The 17,370-nt window shown below is 63.2% G+C and overlaps 2 protein-coding genes across 6 annotated transcripts in view; both read right to left on the bottom strand.

The window, feature by feature from the left end:
* NECAB2 (N-terminal EF-hand calcium binding protein 2) overlaps nt 1-3,442 on the bottom strand; it is a 29,014-nt gene extending 25,572 nt beyond the window's left edge. For both annotated transcript variants that reach the window (XM_039227682.1, XM_039227690.1), the window contains exons 1-2: nt 3,215-3,442; nt 871-895 (exon numbers count right to left, since the gene is read on the bottom strand). In XM_039227682.1, the coding sequence (XP_039083613.1) occupies nt 871-895; nt 3,215-3,442 (253 nt within the window). The remainder of the gene's footprint in view (nt 1-870; nt 896-3,214) is intronic.
* Nucleotides 3,443-5,116: 1,674 nt separating this feature from the next.
* The window catches only part of OSGIN1 (oxidative stress induced growth inhibitor 1), a 31,615-nt gene continuing 19,361 nt past the window's right edge, over nt 5,117-17,370 (bottom strand). For 2 of the 4 annotated variants that reach the window (XM_039226052.1, XM_039226059.1), the window contains exons 3-7: nt 11,421-11,525; nt 10,092-10,228; nt 9,227-9,418; nt 8,911-9,002; nt 5,117-6,414 (exon numbers count right to left, since the gene is read on the bottom strand). In XM_039226052.1, the coding sequence (XP_039081983.1) occupies nt 5,466-6,414; nt 8,911-9,002; nt 9,227-9,418; nt 10,092-10,228; nt 11,421-11,525 (1,475 nt within the window). In that variant the 3' untranslated portion in view covers nt 5,117-5,465. Of the gene's footprint in view, nt 6,415-8,910; nt 9,003-9,226; nt 9,419-10,091; nt 10,229-11,420; nt 11,526-15,225; nt 15,343-16,217; nt 16,343-17,370 lie in introns of those variants that run through there. The other 2 variants (XM_039226079.1, XM_039226069.1) reach the window with 2 other exon arrangements.

Genomic DNA, 17,370 nt, shown 5'->3' with positions numbered 1-17,370 from the left:
GACAGCCAAGGCAGCAGGCAGGTTAAGTGTTATCACCGCACTTCAGAGATGGGGAAAACTGAGGCCTGCAGAGAGACCCTGCCTTGGCACAAGTCCACGGAGAGTCGCTCTGGGCCCAGCAACGGGGACAATGGTGTTTATGGGAAGTTGTACTGAGTTTTGCTGCAACTGTGAGGCTCAGGCGGGCCTTGGGAAACTTGGTCATTCTCGGGCCCCCACCTTCCTCGTACAGGAGGGAGCCCCTCCGAGAAGTCAGGAGAAGCACGGTGTCACGAATTTGCTGGCCACAGCGACGTGCCACTCACATGGCTGGGGAGGAGGCAGGACGTGGGGAAAAGTTCCGGGGTCTGCAGCACAACCTTGACTGCCTTCGTGCAGCTGGGTGACCCTGGGCAAGTCACTTAACCTCTCTGGGCCACTAGGGAATTGTGGGAACAGGGGCACCAGCAGCGAGTGCATGAGGTCGCGGTGAGGAAAACATGCGCCAGGGCCTAGAATGAGGCTGGGGGCTTCCATAAAGGGTGGCTCGTGGGCACCCCCCACCTGGGCCGCTCTGGTCCAGCCCAGCTGCGTGAGGGCTGACGCACACCAGCACCTACTACACAAAACACGTCTCAGCATCACGGACGGCAATGTGTCGAATCCCTGCGGCATCCCTACTACGTAGGAACCGCGGGAATCCCCCGACACAGATAGGGAAACTGAGGCACAAGGCAGCGCCAACATGTGGGGTTCTGACTTCAGAGTCCTGTACTTGTAACCTTCAGGTTCGAGGCCACCCAGGCCCCTACCCCTAGGCCCTTCCCCTGAGGCATCGGGACAGAAAGAGCCAGGGCCTCCTTCAGGGCACAGCCTGGGAGGGAAACTCACCATTTTTGTCCGCGCGACGGAAAATCTGCAGGGAAGAGAAGTAGAGTCAGCGGGGGCCCCAGAGGGGCGGGCGCCCTCCCGCGGCTTCTGCCTCATCGTGAGATCCCACCCCCCCTGCGGTGGCCTGGGAAGCCGAGCCACCCCTCCCCGGGGGGAAGACCCCCCCCCGCGCCAGGATCCAGGGCAGGAGGGACGTTTCAGGCGGAGCCCCCCCAGCCGCCTGGGAGGAAGCAGCACCCACTCTCCTTCTGTGCTGCCAGCCTGCCCACGGCCACGCTGACGGCCACGCGTGCACACACGTGGACACAGACACGCTCACACACGCTCACACCCAGCCGCAGGCTCGAGGGTGTGCCACGCTCAGGAGCCGCGTCCTGTGGATGCCGGGAGCCCCGGGTTCCTCCAGGGAGGGGGCTTACGTCTCAACAGGGGTGTCTGCTAAGGGGACCTGGGGGGCCTGGGGACCGGACCCGCCAGGGGCAGGACTGGATGATTTCTCGGGTGGGGGAGTGGCCGAAGCAGGTCACCAAGAGCTCAGAAAGCCAGCCCCAGTGCAAGTCTCTGGCTGCTGTGGGAGAAACCCGAGCTGAGACCCCATAACCCCTCCTCCAGGTATTTTTGGGACCGGGGGAGCCTCGCTGATAAGAGGGGGAGGGGGATGCCCCCTCTGGCCATCCCACCTTCGGTTCTTGCCCTCAGGCCAAGGACAGATGCCCCCCCAATCCCTCTTAGTATCTGAGACAGTGACAAATTGAGGCAAGCAGTTCAGGAAGAGCTTCACAAACGTCACCCCCCTCCCTGAGCTGAAACCCTCGTCTGGGGTTCTGAGCCGCAGCCACTGAGGCAGGGGCAGAAGGGGAGCAATTATCAGAGCACCGGGCCACCCCCTCCAAAGCCCCAACTCGGGTGGGCGTGCCACACCCTTGCCCCTGACTGCAAAGTTCCCCAAAGCCAGGGTCCACCCCCATCCACCCACCCGCTTGGATGCATCAGACAAGTTAATGCTGCAGACCACGTGACGTGGCTCTGGGAGTCCGCGCCTCACCCCATTTCCTAGATAAAGAAATGGAGTCTCGGCCTCGCACACGCTAGCTTGAGGAGGACCCCAGAGCCCACTACGTGTACTGTGGGAGCCAGGAGGGATCTGGACAAGGCTTCTCTCCCCTCCAGAGCTATGCTGGGGTCCTGAGAGAGAGGATCCGGGGTGTGTGTGTGTGTGTGTGTGTGTGTGTGTGTGTGTGTCTGGGGGCAAGGCAGCCGCGAGCACACCAACACCCACGCAGCACAGCTCACCCCTCCCCGCCCAGCCCTCTCTGCCCGGAGCCAACTGTGGGTTCCAGGAGAGCCGAGAGGCTCGGAAGGGGAGAGGAATCCACGCTCCCAGCCACCCGTCAAACACACAGGCGCGACTCTCCCAGAAACCCCGCCAGCACTGGACCCTCATGGGGACACGCGCGTCCTAGGCTCTGCTTTTACCGGGTGGGGGTGGTGCCCAGGATCGAGCCCCCTGCGCCTCCCCCCACTCTCCCCCCACCCCCAGCAGTGAAACCTCGCTCCCACTCCTCGGGAGTGGATTGCAGGATGAGGTGGGCTTCCCAGCGGTGGTGGTTTGGGTCCTAGCGGGAAGGGGGGGCGGGGATGTTGGGTGGAGGGCGGGGAGCCCAGAGGCGTCCAGACTCAGAGCAGATGGGGGTGGTCCCAGCTCTTCTGAAAGGAGAAGGGGAGACAGGAGTGGGGAGGAGGCTTCACTTTCAAAGGGGGGGGGCTGGGGTGGGTGGAAAGGGGCTTTGGGGGTGAGAACACAAGGTCTCCGGGTCTACCGCCAGAAAGAGAAAAGGGGGACGGAGTTAGGGGCTAGAAGGGGGGGGTCTCAGAAAAGTAGCAATTCAGGCGGGGCCCCGGGGGGAAGAGGACGACGGGGCTGGAGGCGGCGGGCGCTCGCACCCCCGACAGCGGATAGAAGGGGAGGTGCGGGGCCGGGAAAGGGTAAGGGTTTGGCCAGCATAAAAGTAGGGGGGCGGTGGCCAGCGAAGGGCTCCAGGGCTCTGAGAAGGTGGGGGTCCCGAGAAGTGGGGGGAGGGGGCGGGCAGGGAGGCTCGAGGCGACAAGACTAGACCCGGATGGAGACCCGCCAGGACTGGGGAGGGGGGCTGGGGTCGCGCTCGGGGACGCAGAGGGGCCGGGTGCGGGTCCTGCTCTGGGCCGCCGAGGGGAAAGAGCCGGGGGTCCCCTGCGGGGGGGGAAGAGGGGGTCTCGGGGGTCCCAGTGGGGACGGAGAAAGGCGGCGTCGGGAGCGCCCCGGGCGGGAGGAGGGGGCTCGGGGTCCCGGCCGGCGCGTACTCACGTCCAGGATGACGGCGGTGCCCCCGCGCGGCGAGCCGGGCCCGGGGCCGGGGTCCGCGGCGGGGTCGGCGGGGGCGTCGGGGGCGTCGGGGGCCAGCGGCGCCCGGGGCTCGCCCATCCTGGCGCCCACCCAGCGCAGCAGCCCGCCCAGCGCCCGGCCCTGCGGCGGCGGCTCCCGGAGCAGCCTGTGCGCGCCGGCCCTGCACAGGCGCGCCGCCCGCTCGCACATCGCGCCGCGCCCGCCGCCGCCGCCCGGAAGCCCGCCGACCCCCGCCCGGCCCGCGGCCCGCCTCCGCGCGACCCCTCCCCGCCGCCGCCGCCGCCGCCCGCGCCGCCCCGCCCTCCCTCCCGCTGCCCCGCGGTCGCGGCCACCGCGGGGACGGGCCGGCACCGGGGCCTGGGCGGAGGTGGGGGGGCGCTCCGCCCGGACCCCGAGCCACGTGCCTCTTCTCCACCGCCCCACCCCCCTGCCCCCCGCCCCCACCCCGGGAGCCGGGCGCGGCGGCAGGGGGCTACCCGCGGGGGCGCGGTGCTGGGGGCCTGACTCCTGCCCCGGCCACGGAAGGGGCCGCCCAGTCTTTGTGGAGTTGGAGGGCGTCTGGCTGCGCGGCAGGGGGCGTCCCTCGGGGCTGTCCCCCGAAAGTCTCCCGCTGCCCCCCCTCCCGCAGGTTACCCCACCCCACCCGTGGCGCCGCCGCCGCCGCAAGGGCCGAAGCGCGGGTGTCCGGCGAGCCCGGAGCGCCCTCTGCTGCCTGCAGCTCCCGAGATCAGCGCCCAGGCGCGGGGCCTCCCCCACCGCTCCCGCGAGGGCCTGCCCGCCTCCTCAAACGGCCCCTCCCATCGCACAGCGCCCAGACCAGTCTGTCCCAGAGCACCCTCTTCCTCTCACACCCCATCCGTCCATCATCCATCCATCCATCATCCATCCATCCATCATCCATCCATCATCCATCCATCCACCCATCCATCCTCCCATCATCCATCTATCCATCCATCCATCACCCGTCATCCATCCATCACCCATTCATCATCCATCCATCCATCACCCACCCATCTATCACCCACCCATCCATCCATCCATCCATCCATCCATCCATCATCCGTCATCCATCCATCACCCAGTCATCATCCATCCATCCATCACCCACCCATCTATCCATCCATCCATCCATCCATCCATCCATCCATCATCCGTCATCCATCCATCACCCACCCATCCATCCATCCCTTCAGCCCCAGCGGGTCCAAAGGATGAGTTAAGGAGCATCCACTAGGTGCTAGGCCCGTTGGACGCACTGGGTTCCACTAATGGGCAAAACAGATGGGGCTGGGGCGTGCCCTTGGCCTCCTGTAACCTACATCCTAGTGGGCAGAGTCAGATCCGGGAGTGGGTCCAGAGATACACCAACCATGAGAGCTGAAGTGCCATGAAGAGATAGAACCTTGGGCCATTCACAGGGGGGAGGATTGCCCTGGTGGCTACGGGGCCTCGTGGCCGTGGAGGCTGCCTGGAGGAAGTGATGTGCTTAGGCTGAGAGAGTGGAAGGAAGAGGAGTCAGAGAGGAGGGAAAGAGTCCTGGGCGAGGGACCAGCCCCTGCAAAGGCCCTGTGGCAGGTGCAAGCATGGGCACACGAGGGACTGAAAAGCATGTGGCCGGGAGGGAGAGTGGGAGAGGGGCCAGGACTAGACTGGAGGGGTGGGGAGCGGCCCGAAAGCCTCCCCAGCATCTGTTCCCGGCACACAGCCTCCCCCACTCCCCTAGCACAGCCGGCCCCCCACGTGGGGCACCACCCCTTGTCCCACAACTCCCCCACCAGAGGACCTCCCACCCGGCCCTGTGCCCCGCCCCCCCACCCCGGCCCCCGACCCCTCCCCACCCCACGGAATCCTTGGGCGCACGAGTGGAGGCAGGCACTGGGTTTATTGGGATCTGATTCTGGAAGCAGAGCCTGCGGTCCTCCTGGCTCAGCGCTCAGCTGGCCCCGTGACCCCCGCTCGCACCAGCAGCTCGCACCCCAAATCGCAGCCTACGCTGGCCTGCAGCCTGCATTCCCGCCCTGGGCACTGCTCTGTGTGCAGGCCGCCCGGGCTCCCCACTCATCTTCCTCCGAGAGGCCCGCTGCGCAGGCTCGCGGCCCCTCCTGTCTCCCGCCAGGGGAGGCCCCCCCATCCCGCTCACTGGGGCGTCTAGCAGGGCAGTGTAATCTCCCTTCCTCTTTAGGGCCTGGGGCCGAGGACGCCAGGCCGGGTGCTAGGGTGGCTTCCCGGCCTCCTTCCGCAGCAGGGAGCTGGCCACCGCCAGGGCCCCGCCCTGCACGAACCGCACGAAATTGTCCCCAGCCAGCGGCCCCACGGCATACAGGCCCTCCCGGCGGGTGCTCTGGTAGGTGAAGGGGTCCACGTCGATGGGGTTCCTTTTGGCGCTCAGCGGCTGGTCGGGGTCCAGGGCCAAGTCAGCACCCGCCCCGGGGAGGAAGGAGAGGTCGGGGTGAGAGCCGATGAGGACCAGCACCAGGGCGACCCCGAAGACTTTCTGGAGGCCGTCGCGGTCCTGGAATATGGCCTGGCGGTCGGCCTTGAAGAGCAGCAGCCGGTGCTCGGGGAGGCTGCGGTAGCCCGCGTAGGGGCTGGGGGACAGGATGGACTGCTCGCGCATCATCTGGTGCACCTTGTGGTACTCGGGGTACAGCATCTTGGGCAGCTGGTTGAAGACCAGGCCGGGGTCGTCCACGGGCCGGCGGAAGGCGTGGATCACGGGGATGCCGCAGTGGCGGGCATACAGGACCGCGTCGGCCGCCGACAGCCCCGCGCCCACGATGAGGACAGGCTCCGAGGCCGGGGTCACCGTGCCCGCCCGCACGGCCGCCTCCAGGGCCGCCAGCTCGTAGTGGACGAAGGGCAGGGCCTCCCCGGGGACGCCCAGCCGCGCCGGGCTGTCCGACGTGCCCGTGGCCAGGACCACGTTGCGGGCGCACAGGGAGAAGGGCCGCCGGCTCTGGGCCTCGCCGGTCACGAAGCCGCTCACGTGGAAGAGGGGGCTGGGCTCCCGGCCCCCGGAGCCGCCGGACTCGGGTGTCCCCCACTCCACGGCCGTGACCACGGCGCCGGACACAAAGTTGTGGCCCAGGCCCTTCTTGGTCACGTAGTCTCTGTAGTAGTGAGCGATGTCCCCAGCGGTGGCCCGGCTGTTGCGAAGGCCTCTGGAAGGAAGGATTTGGGGGGGGTGGGTGTCAGAGGGAAGACTGGGGTGTGGGGGCAATTAAGGGGTTGGCGGGGGGTGCCCAGGCCATGGCGCTGGACCGTGGCTGTGCCTCCCCCGCCGTGGGACTCAGTTTACCCCCAGGAGCGGCCACCACCTCTTCTTCTGTCAGATGGAACTCATTAGGGCACCTCACTGGGGTCGGATTGAGAGTGTAGCCTCCAGAGCCAGGAGGCCTGGGTTCAAATCCCAGCTCTGCTCCCCGTGAGCTCTGTGTCTGAACACCCCCGTGCCTCAGTTTCCTTATTTGCAAGGCGGGGACGATGGTGGTGATGGTACCACTTCACGTGCGGGGTTAGATGGTGATGTGACCAGAGCCCTTACGAAAGAACCTGACAGGTAGTGAGTGACAGGGAAGAGTCAGCCGCTATCATCCCTTCCACGGACTAGATAACAACCTCCATGAGCATGGTAGGAATCTGGGGCGCCTGGGGGGCTCCGTCGGTCAAGCGTCCGACTTCGGCTCAGGTCATGATCTCATGGTTCGTGAGTTCGAGCCCCGTGTCGGGCTCTGTGCTGACAGCTCAGAGCCTGGAGCTGCTTCAGAATCTGTGTCTCCCTCTCTCTCTGACCCTCACATGCTCATGCCCATGCGCTCTCTCTCTCTCTCTCTCTTAAAATATACATTAAGATTTTTTAAAATAAAGATTAAATTTTTTTTTTTAAATATGGGAGGATTCCATTTCTATAAAGTTCAGAAACAGGTAGAACTGACCCGCGGGGTGAGAGGAAGGGTCTGTGATGGGGACCAGGCTGAGGGCTGCGGGGGCAGGGAAGCCAGCTCCTGGTGCTGGGCAGCTGACACGCAGGTGTTCACGCACTTTCTATAGGGAGGCGGTGCTTCAGTAAACATGAGTTTAAAAAGCACTGGGCACCGTCCCTGAGACGCACGGCAACAGCAGACGGTCTTATGATCCGGATTGTTCCTCCTGTTATCATTATTATCGCCGCCCCTCCCAGGGCAATGACCGCAGGGCCGGGACCCAGCGAGGCCAGGGTACAGGCTTGGCACGGTCTCGGCTCCTCTCTAGCGACCCGTGGACCTCAGGGGAGCTACGTTCCCCGAGTGTGGCCGCGTTAAGGAGGAACTCACTCAATGAGAATCCCTGCGACCCTGCGACCCCGCCCCCCGCACAGGACCAAGTGTAGCGCCAGCTCACACCGCGTCCCCTGAGGCTGCGCTAGCCTGCTTCTGAAACTGGAGCCCTGGGGTCTGTGGCTGTGAACTTGCCACTTGCCCTTCCCGGAGCCCAAATTGTTTCCGAGAACGGGGCTGAGGGGTTACCTTCAGGGTTCTTTCTGAGAAGGGCGTGTGGGACAGAAGGAAAGCCCCGGACCGGGCAGGGCTAGGAACAGCAGCCGGGGGGTAGGGAGGGCACCTGCTGTGGGCGTGCCCCCCCCCCCCAGCTCAAGGCCTCGGGAGGAGGAATATTCAGTGGAGAAGTGCTGGATCCGGAATATTACATGGCCATGTAAAAGGATAGCTTTGGACCCGGTCCTCGCCGGCTGAAATCCTGATGCCAGAACGTTATGTGTAAAAGTAGAATTCAGAGGAGGGGCACCTGGGGGCTCAGCTGGTTAGGCATCCGACTCTTGATCTCAGCTGAGGTCATGATCTCACGGGTTTGTGGGTGGGAGCCCCCGAGTCAGGCTCTGTGCTGACCGTGCAGTTCCAGCTTGGGATTCTCTCCTTCCCTCTCTCTCTTCCCTTCCCCCACTCGTACTCTCTCTCTCTCTCTCTGTGTCTTTCATAATAAATAAACATAAAAAAAAAAAAGACACGCAGGCTATAAAAAGGTACGCCTACGGTCACAACAAGCGACAAGTTCCTGTCGCTACACTAGCCTGGGTATCTTCCTACGAAATCTCCAGGGACGCAGTCTTTGTGAGACGGGGTTGCTGGGTGGGAGGCAGAGGCCCGTGAGGCCCCCCGGGGTGGGGAGGGAACAGGGCGTCACCGCCCCCGTGGTGACCCCCCCCGACCCTGAAGCACCGGGCACCTTCCTGCCTGGCTCCCCAGGGGCTAGGATTCATTCGTTCCACGAACGAGCCGCTCCTCCAGGATAGTGAGAAGTGTGCAGTGCGGTCAGGACGGAGCAGGAAGCAAGATGGAGAGACCCCCCGCCCCCTGCCGATGGGCGAGTGACAGGTAGGCGCGTGGGGCTGGGGGGTAGCCTGGTCAGAGGCTCAGGGCCGGGCCAGCTGTCACCTCCCGGAGGGGCTGGGATGCTGCCCAGGCGTCAGGGATGTGCGGGCCCAGTGGGCACCGGAGGGGAGTCCCGGGGTGAGCCCAGCCCCGTGTGCTCCTCTCCCCACCTGGGCCTCAGTGTCCCCCCCGCCCCCGCCCTGGAGCAGAAGGAAGGCAGCGTCAGCGGGCCCCTGAGCCCCTTTCTCTCCCGTCACCCCTGGCCACTGGGGCTTTCCGGAGCCGCCTCACCTCCGCTTCCTGCGCATCCACTCCTTGACCTGCAGGTCTGGGAGCCCCATCCACTGGCCTTGGCTGAGGGTCACCATGGAGCCTTCGATGGACTGTGTGCAAAAGGAGCGCTTCGGTTCAGGCCTCTCCCCCCAGCCCGGCAGGGGGCGGGGGGAAGGGCAGGTGGAGAGGGAAGGGGGGGGGTGGGAGGGCAGGGGGGAAGGGAGGAGGGACAGGGCAGGACATGGAGGAGTCCTGATCTTTGGGAGGCACTCTCTCCGCGGCCCCAGGCAGGATCGGCCCAGACTCCCTCTCAGCCTCTCCCGGCCCCACTCACATGCCAGGCCCCCCCAGGCAGGTTCCGGCCGAGGACCACGTGGGCGATGGCTCGTTCCTTCTGGTGCTTCCAGGTGAGAACGGACTCCATGTTTCCCCCGAAGTCTGTGTCTGGGCGCAGGAGGGCATCAAACAGCAGGGCCACGGGGCTTTGGCACCGGCCTTCGAGGCCTTCGGACAGGTAATCCAGGTCCTGGAGGTGGGGCGCAGGTCAGAGGGGCGACCGGAACAAGGCTGCCAGGTTCTGCATTCCCACCCTAATATCAGGGTGGTCAGACAAACTCGGAAAAGGCTGCCTCTCAGAAGCAGATAACGCACGGCAGCATGTTAAAGGCTCTGACAAGTCCCGCGGCTGGATTTGCCCATAGTTTTGCCAAACCCGGCATCTCTCAGACTGACTGGAGTAGGGACATCTTCTCTGAGGAGCTAGTGTCCTGCGCAAGGCATTCTGGAAGATGCCGGTCTAGACCAAACGCCAGCTTACTTCCTCGTCCAGCAGCTTGAGTGGGAGGGGCTAGGAGGAGGGGAAACTAGGTGGACAGTGGGCGGCCTTCTGGAAGGCAAGGGGTGTGGACCGGGGGTAGGTGAGCTGCTTCACGGTGACTCCAGTTGTGGCAATCGACGGCGTCCCCGGGGATCGCCGAGGGCGCCCTGGAGAGCGGGAGGGCGCCCCCGTTTACACCCACTGGCCTAGGGGACGTGAGGTAAGTGGGTGCCGTGTCTATAGCTCTCACAGCACGGCCCTGGTTCCTCTCATGTCCCTGCCTCCGCGGCCGCTCACGGTCCTCGTTTGGTCTTGTGTCTCACGAACGCGGGTTTTTCTTCTCGCCAGCTCCCCCCGCCCCATCCCCAGAGCTCCGGCCCACCTGGTCCAGGATGGAGACCCCCGGCGCCTCGGCCAGCTTCCTCTGGAGCAGCGGGTGCGGGTGGACGGCATCTGGCTTCACGTAGGGGGTGTAGCCAGACAGCAGGTACGACAGGCAGATGCCCGACGGACCGTTGCCTGAGGAGAGAGGGTGGGGTCAGAGGTTCCCAGGGCTTCGCCCCTGACCTGACCCATTCAACTGATTTGCTCTTCATTCATAAAAACATAACGTTTATTCATCCGGGAGCGTATGCCGGGCACCGAGCACTGCGATGGTCAGTAACAAAGCGGTGAATGGCCGTTGAGAGCCTACGACGCGCCGGGCGCTGTGCTGCTTTAACAGCAATCACTGACGTTTCTTACGACGTGTCAAGGGATTTTAATAACCGAATAAGAAGAAACTGACAGGTGCTCCGGCCGGACCAGGCCCCACACGGGGCCCTGAAGTGCGTGAATTCTCCCACCGGTCTTTCCCCGTAACATTCGTGAGTGCACGCTGCCCTTCTCCCCCTTTCATACTGGAGGAAGCCGACGCTCAGAGAGGTCAAGTAACCTGCTGGCGGTCACACAGCCACATGACAGAGCTTCTGAGATCACTAAGAGCTAGTCCTGTTATCCCAGGGCTCACAGTGTGGGTTGTCAGATAGACGGGTCATATGTTAGAGCACACAGATTACTCCGCGCTCCGCAGGGGTGAGAGCAGGGGGCTGAGGAGGGGTGCTAAGCCCCCTGCGGGGCCTCTGGTCCCTGAGCCTGAATGAATCACACTGCAGGCGTGTGGCACTTCTTGGGCATTTAACCTCGTGACGTCGTTTCTTACCTGGCTCTCCCCCTCCTCCTTACGTTGTGCCGGTGAGAATACTACTCTTCTGCGAAATGCCATTAGGACAAACCGTATTAAATCGCTGACGCTCGGCCGTTTTTGATTTACAGAAATGGCCATTTCAGGTCTCTGCTCGCGGCGGGGAGGGGACGCCTGTCTCCCACCGCGCAGACCCGAGGCAGGCGTCACATGCTCCAGGGACAGGCGCAGGGGCTGTGTGGGCTGAGGACAAGGCCTCCCCCCCCGCCCCCGCTCTCGCTGGGCAGCCTCCGTGACCGTTCTGCCCTGGGCCCCTGGGTTCTGAAGGGATTACAGGGAACGGGGCGGGGGGGGGGGGGATGTTGTATAAACTGCCAGGCACCGCACCAGGCACACAATGAGTGCTCAGTGGCTAATTTTAAATCAACAGTGGCAAAGAAAAGCCAGGCCTGCGTCGTCTGCCTGGCTCCTGGCCTTGCAGTCTAGGGACTCAGGGCGTCCCCACCCTCTGCCCGGGGCAGCACTCACCGATGATGACGACCGGGAGGGGCTCTGAACCGCCAGAGCCAAGGTGGTCCTTTCTCCCGTTGTTCATGGCTGTGGCTGGTGGGGGGCTCGGAGCCGGCAGCTGGCCTGGGGGCAGGGGAGAGGAAGAGCCACTCAGTGAGCCCTGGGTGTCACGCAGCCACTTCCCAGCTACGGGGTGTTGTCCTGTGGCCCTCTGGGTCAAGTCCAAGGTCCTCGCTGAGGCCCATCAGGATGCCGCTCCCCTGTTCCTTCTCCCCTCCTCACACCTGCTCCGTTCCAAACAGTCCCCTCCCCCAGCCCGGTCACTCCCCTGTCTGAGCTGCAGCCCAGTCTCCCCGTCTCACCAGTGGGCAGTGACAATACTCACAGCTTATCGTCCATCTTCTGTAAGGCCTCCTCGTCTCACCCCTGGGGTGGGAGGTGGGGTGCAAGCCCTGGCTGGCAATTTTGTGACAGCCACAGTCCCCACCCCAGTCCGCCCCTCAGGTCTGTGCAGCTGGTGGACTTTGGAGCCATCACCCGGCCCTGGCAAGGTGCTTCCTAGCTGGGGACCAGGGGCCCATTCCTGGCTCTCTCAGCTGTAAAATGGGAATAGCAGTCTCCACCCCGTAGGGTTGCTGGGGGCACACAGTGAGGTGACGGCCGTGAAGCACGGGCTGGAGCAAAACGAGCTGCCGAGAAAGGACCAGAGCTCACTGCCTGCTCCCAGGGCTCGGCTCGAACAGGTGGGCTCGTGCAGAATTGGGCCCCGGAGTAAGGAGGTTTGGAGAAAGGGCTTGTTAGCTTGCTGTCTCTGGAGCACCGGCGCCCCCTGCTGGCCGCAGGCCCACATTACCCGCAGCGACGTAGACCCCGTTCTTGCAGCTGCAGACCCTGAGGAAGGGTCCAGACTCACTGTCTCCACATCCCCCAAACCCCGCGAACGGCGGGCCCCCGGGCTCGCCCACGTCCACACCCTGCCGTCCTGAGGGCCCCAAGGCAGCATCCGCACGAGTGTGTGAGGAATGCGTGGCCGTTAGCTCTGCCCTGGCCACCTCCTGTGTCCTGCTCACGCTGCCCCATGCAGAAAGCTGTCAGGTATGATCCCACTTCACAGACGGGTAAACTGGAGCCTAGAGGGCCCAGTGTCACACAGTTGGCTTTTAAACCCAGGGCTAACTGGTGCCGGGGCTTTGCCTGGACATGCCGCTGGCCCGCCCCAGGGAGACCCGGGGCTCATACATGTACAAAAGTGAGTGGGTGGTCACATGACCCCGGGGCGGGGGGGTGGGAAGTAGGGTCACTGCCTCCAGAATTCTCCCAGAGGCGGCGGATTTCCACATTTGCATTCTCTGATTTGGGAAAGTGGGCAACGAATTCACACTCGTCCCCCCAAATCTTGAGTAGCTGACAAAATGTGATGGAGGCCAGAGTACGACCTCTGATGTGGGCAGAATGACCGAAAGAGCGGCCTGCACCCACCTGCCAGGACAGTGAGAAGACCTGGGGTCGCTCACCGCGCTCTACAGTTTGCGAGGAGCTAGCGCCTAGGTGACTGGGTCCGGCAGCCCTGAGAGGTGAGCCGTGTCACCTCCGCCTGGCAGGCAAAGCGAGACTCTGAGGGAAAGGACCTCTCCCGAGTCACACGGCGGGAAGGGACACGTCGGGGAGCACATCAGGGACTCCCTCCTTGGTGCTCTCGGGCCCCCTGAGAGCCACCTTCCTTGCCTTGGCTGGGGCCTGGGCCCAGGGCCACGGACACCCTCTGCGCCCTGTGGGCGAGCCTGGCGTCGCAGCAGCTGCACGGCCTTCTCCACCCTGGTTCCCTGCAGGGGCCGTGCCGTCTGCCTGGGGAGAGGATTTGGGGGTGGCACCCCCCCCCCACTAACAGGGACAACACGAAAGGCTAACGTTTCTGGACTTCTGTGGAGCTGGCCAGGTGCCAAGCGTGTTCTAAACACTGTTAACTAATTTGCTTCTCATTTAACGCGTGCACTGTTAGAGGTGCTCTTATGCTCGCTCCCATATTATAGATAGGCAAGCTGAGGCCAGCGAGCCCTTCCCCAGAGTGCGTGGGTATGACGGCTTCTGCCAGAGGCTGTTCCCAGCCAGGCTCGCCCTTCTGCCCTGTCCCCTCCGCTGGTGGGGAGGGAGGCCATATAGGTCTGTGTCCCCAACTGGCAGGAGGCAGTTTCTTACTAACCACTGGGCACTGGAGGAGCCTGGCGGCCCTGGGGAATGGGACTGTGGCTCCCGGACCACTTTCTCCTGGAATCTCCAAGCAGCTCCAGGACCCCACCCTCCTCGTTACTGTCCCCAGGAGTAACAGCAACGCCCCCTGCCCGCTCCCCCCCACCCCCCGAAATGTCCTTGCTGAAAGCTCTCTGTGCCTAATTCTCATGCAAACCCACTTCACTGACGTGAAAACTGAGGCTCAAGGAGGTGAGGCCCTGCCCCTGAGGTCACAGAGCCGGTGGTGACTGAACGAGGGTTTGGCACCCGTGGTTTGAGCCTGCCTAGACTCCCCAAAGCCCCCAGAAATGAGCACGCAGCCTGCTCCCGGAGGCCTGAGCACACCCACCCTGGGCACACCTTCACCTCTCTGGTCCCTCTGAACGTTCCGTCCCCCAGTGAAGAGAGGCACTCCCTGAGCCTTCTTACTGCTCTTCCTAGAAGGTTCAGACACCCATTTACCACCAGGGCTCTTGGGATCCAAGTCCAGTGCTCCCTCCCGGAAGCCTCTGGATCCACACGCATGAGGTCACGACCCAGGGGACACTCCTGTGTAGCGTCCCAAGGTCCCGAGCAGCCAAAAGCTCTCATGACCTCGTTAGAAGGCGACTGCCAGCTGACAGCAGGTGACCCGAAACCAGGTCCATTCCATTTATGCTTTTTAGTTTTGTGGTGTTGGGGACTGTCACCTGTATTAGGTTAACTTTTTGTTTGAATCCCCTTTCCCTCCCCCAAAGGCTGAAGGTGACAAACGCCAACAGCAAAAAGCTCCCGTGAAAGACTGACTGTAACTCCCAGAAACAAATCGATATAAGAGGAATGGAAGTAGCGGCCTCTGTAAATGATGTTACTTCGAAGTTCGCAGCACTGGCGCTTTCAGGGTTATTAACGCTTAAAGCTGCTCCAAGACTCTGAAGCACCTGTGCGGCTGCATTTATTGGGCACCTCTGGTGGCCCTCTGCTCATTTGACTTTGATGACCCCCCCCACCCCCACCCCGGTGCACAGAGGGGCTGTCTTGCCCAGGAATGTCCCAGACGATGGCCCTGAGTGCGAGCCCAGGCTGTGGGTAACTGTGTTAAAGGCTGCATGATGACAGTCGCCACCAAGAAAGTGATACTAGGCTGAGAGGCAGGGTGAAGGTAAGGAGGGTCCCTCAACACAAGTGCTACCTCCTGCAGCCTGGGCGCACCCCCCCCCCCGCACCTCCTCCCTCTGGAACCTCCCCCACCCAGAGCTCAAGAGTTCAGAGGTTCCCCAGTCCCCTGGTGCTCAGCACCCCAAGCCTTCTGTCAGACGCCAAGTGCAAGTGCTGGGACCCCGGGGGGTGGCCGGTGCATGCAGGCAGGGACCAGACAAGCTCCCCGCAGCACACAGGCTGGCCACGCCTCTTTCCTGCCAGGAGCCGCGTCACGTGGGCTGGGCGACAGCGAGCGGCCAGGGCAGAGGGTGCCAGGCACCCGGAGACGGGCATGGACAGGAGGGCGGAGGAGGAACCCAGCGGCGGCGGGCAGAGCTTCGAGTGTGGGCCTGTGGGCCACCCTGCCCGGCCACGCCCCTGTCTGCCGCCCCCAGGCCTCGCTCAGGCCACTCACCTGACCGGCAGGCCTTGGAGGGAACCCGGGGAGCCTGACCTGGCAGGCGCCGGGAGGGCCGGGGTCACGGAGCCACCGGGGAGCGGGCTGCCCTTGCCTCGTGGGGACCGAGGAGGCTGTGCGAGTCCGGAGGCGAGGGTATTTCACGGGCTGGGAGGAGGCGGGCGGGGGGCGGGGCCAGGAAAATCACTTTCATAAGCGTGAGTCAGCAGGGGCCCCTGGATGAATGAACTTGCACTAGACCCAGGAGCGGCCTTAAAGGGGCCCCGCCCCCGGGGGTGGGGGTGGGGGTGGTCAGGCTGGCCCCCACCCTGAGGCTCAGTCGGTAAACAGAGGATCCAGGGAAGCCCCAACCGAGCCAACCTGGTCTTTTCTCTTAGGAAGGTGAGGACCTTGGAGTGGAGAAAGGCACACAATCTGGTTGCACTTGGTACCCATTCCCCCCCCCCCCGACACTTCTCCACTCCGCCCCACCCGACCCAGTGACACACCTGACATCAGCCTGCCCAGGGTGAGACCCCGGGCTCTGCCACTTCCTGCGCAAGCTGCCTCAGTTTCCTCATCTGAGAAATGGGGCTGGCTAACGGCTCTCTCCCTCCTGCGGTGGGTGTGGTATGTAAGTGACATCATTCTTGGCTCCGTGGTTCACGTCTTTCTTTCTTCCTTATTCTTTCTCTGCGCACCTCACATTTTGCTGATCCTTACCTATTAAATTACTTCATTGTCCGTCTCCCCAGACCAGGATGTGGGTCCTGCGTGGGCAGGGGAGTGTTTCCGTGTCTGCTTTATCTCGAATCTAGAATGCTGCTCTGCACACAGTAGGCGCTCAAGAAGGAAGGCGGGGGGGAGACAGGGAGGCAGGGACAGAGTTGGGACAGTATTTGCCCACAGACCTCAGTGCACATCAGCTGTGATTTTCATTACTGACGTGCACGCCGCCCCCTCCATCCTTTCCTGGCTGGACGGCCTGTGGGAAGCAGGTGAGAACTCACCTTGCAAAATTAAGGGGGCACCGAGAACACTCAGTGACGAAGAAAATAGTATTTCAGTGCAAAAGCTTTCTGAAAACCCAAACCAGGGGTGCCCGGCTGGTTCAGTCGTGCGACTCTTGATCCTGGGGCCGTGAGTTCGAGACCCACGTCATGTATCAAGATTACTTAAAAAAAAAAAAAAAGTTAAAAAAAAAGCAACAGTGATGCACAAAGTGAAAGAACAACAAAATATTAACATTGCAAAGCCACACGGGCTCTGAAACCGTGCCCTGCCGAGCCACACTGGAGCCTGAGCAAAAAGAAGAATCAGAATCCTGATGCTGTCTTTATTTAACACTTTGCTATTTTTCTTCATCTTGGAGGCTTGGCATTACTCTTGAGTTTTAAAAATGCCGCAAGAACACACCCCTGTGGGTCTTGATCGTGGACCGGTTTTGGCGCCCCTTAGATTTGTGCCTGCGGTGATGTCTCCCTCCTGGCCCTGGTGGCCACAGGGGACGGGGCTGGGGTACGCACGGCATGGGGTGTGCCCAGGTGGCAGTGAGGCGGGGGGGGGGGGGACCAGGTCAGACTGTGAGGCTCTACTGGGGACAGAGTGTGGTGCCCACCAATGAAAGATAACCTCTGAGGACGCAGAGTCCTGCTCAGACCAGCAGGGACAGACGGGCAGACAGAAGACACAGAGCGGGGAGGGAGGCGGGGGGAGGGGGGAGAGGCGAGCTGGCACACGGAGGGCCGGGGGTTGGAGGGTTTAGCGGGCAGCGTGAAGAGCAGGGTGGAGGAGGGAGAGCCTGGGCTTAGGGAGGAGATTAGGGGTCCTGAGCAGGGAAGGTGGCCACACAAGGCTACACCTGAGGGGACCCCCTCCCTCTTGCCTGCGCTCTCCTCCTTGGGGGCTCATGGGTATGTGCCCTGTGCCTAGGACCCCACTTTCAGAACGGCCCTGGGTGTGGTTTAAAGCTCTGCTGTCGCCACTGTACAATCCTTATTCATTTTTGAACCAGGGGCCGCGCAGATCACATGATGGGCTGGACTGGGCTGCATGGAGAGTGCTGGGCTGGGTGAGAGGGGCCCGGGCGCGGCCCCCTGGGCTGGGTGATTTCAGCTAAGGCGTGGCCCCCTGGAGCCTCACTTTGCCCACAGGGAAAAGGCA

This window comes from Hyaena hyaena, unplaced genomic scaffold, assembly GCF_003009895.1.
Source record: "Hyaena hyaena isolate Hyena2069 unplaced genomic scaffold, ASM300989v1 scaffold_1, whole genome shotgun sequence".
NCBI classification, from domain to species: Eukaryota; Metazoa; Chordata; class Mammalia; order Carnivora; family Hyaenidae; genus Hyaena; species Hyaena hyaena.
The sequence above is the reverse complement of the archived record's forward strand: the minus strand, read 5'-3'. Positions and strand labels throughout refer to the sequence as shown.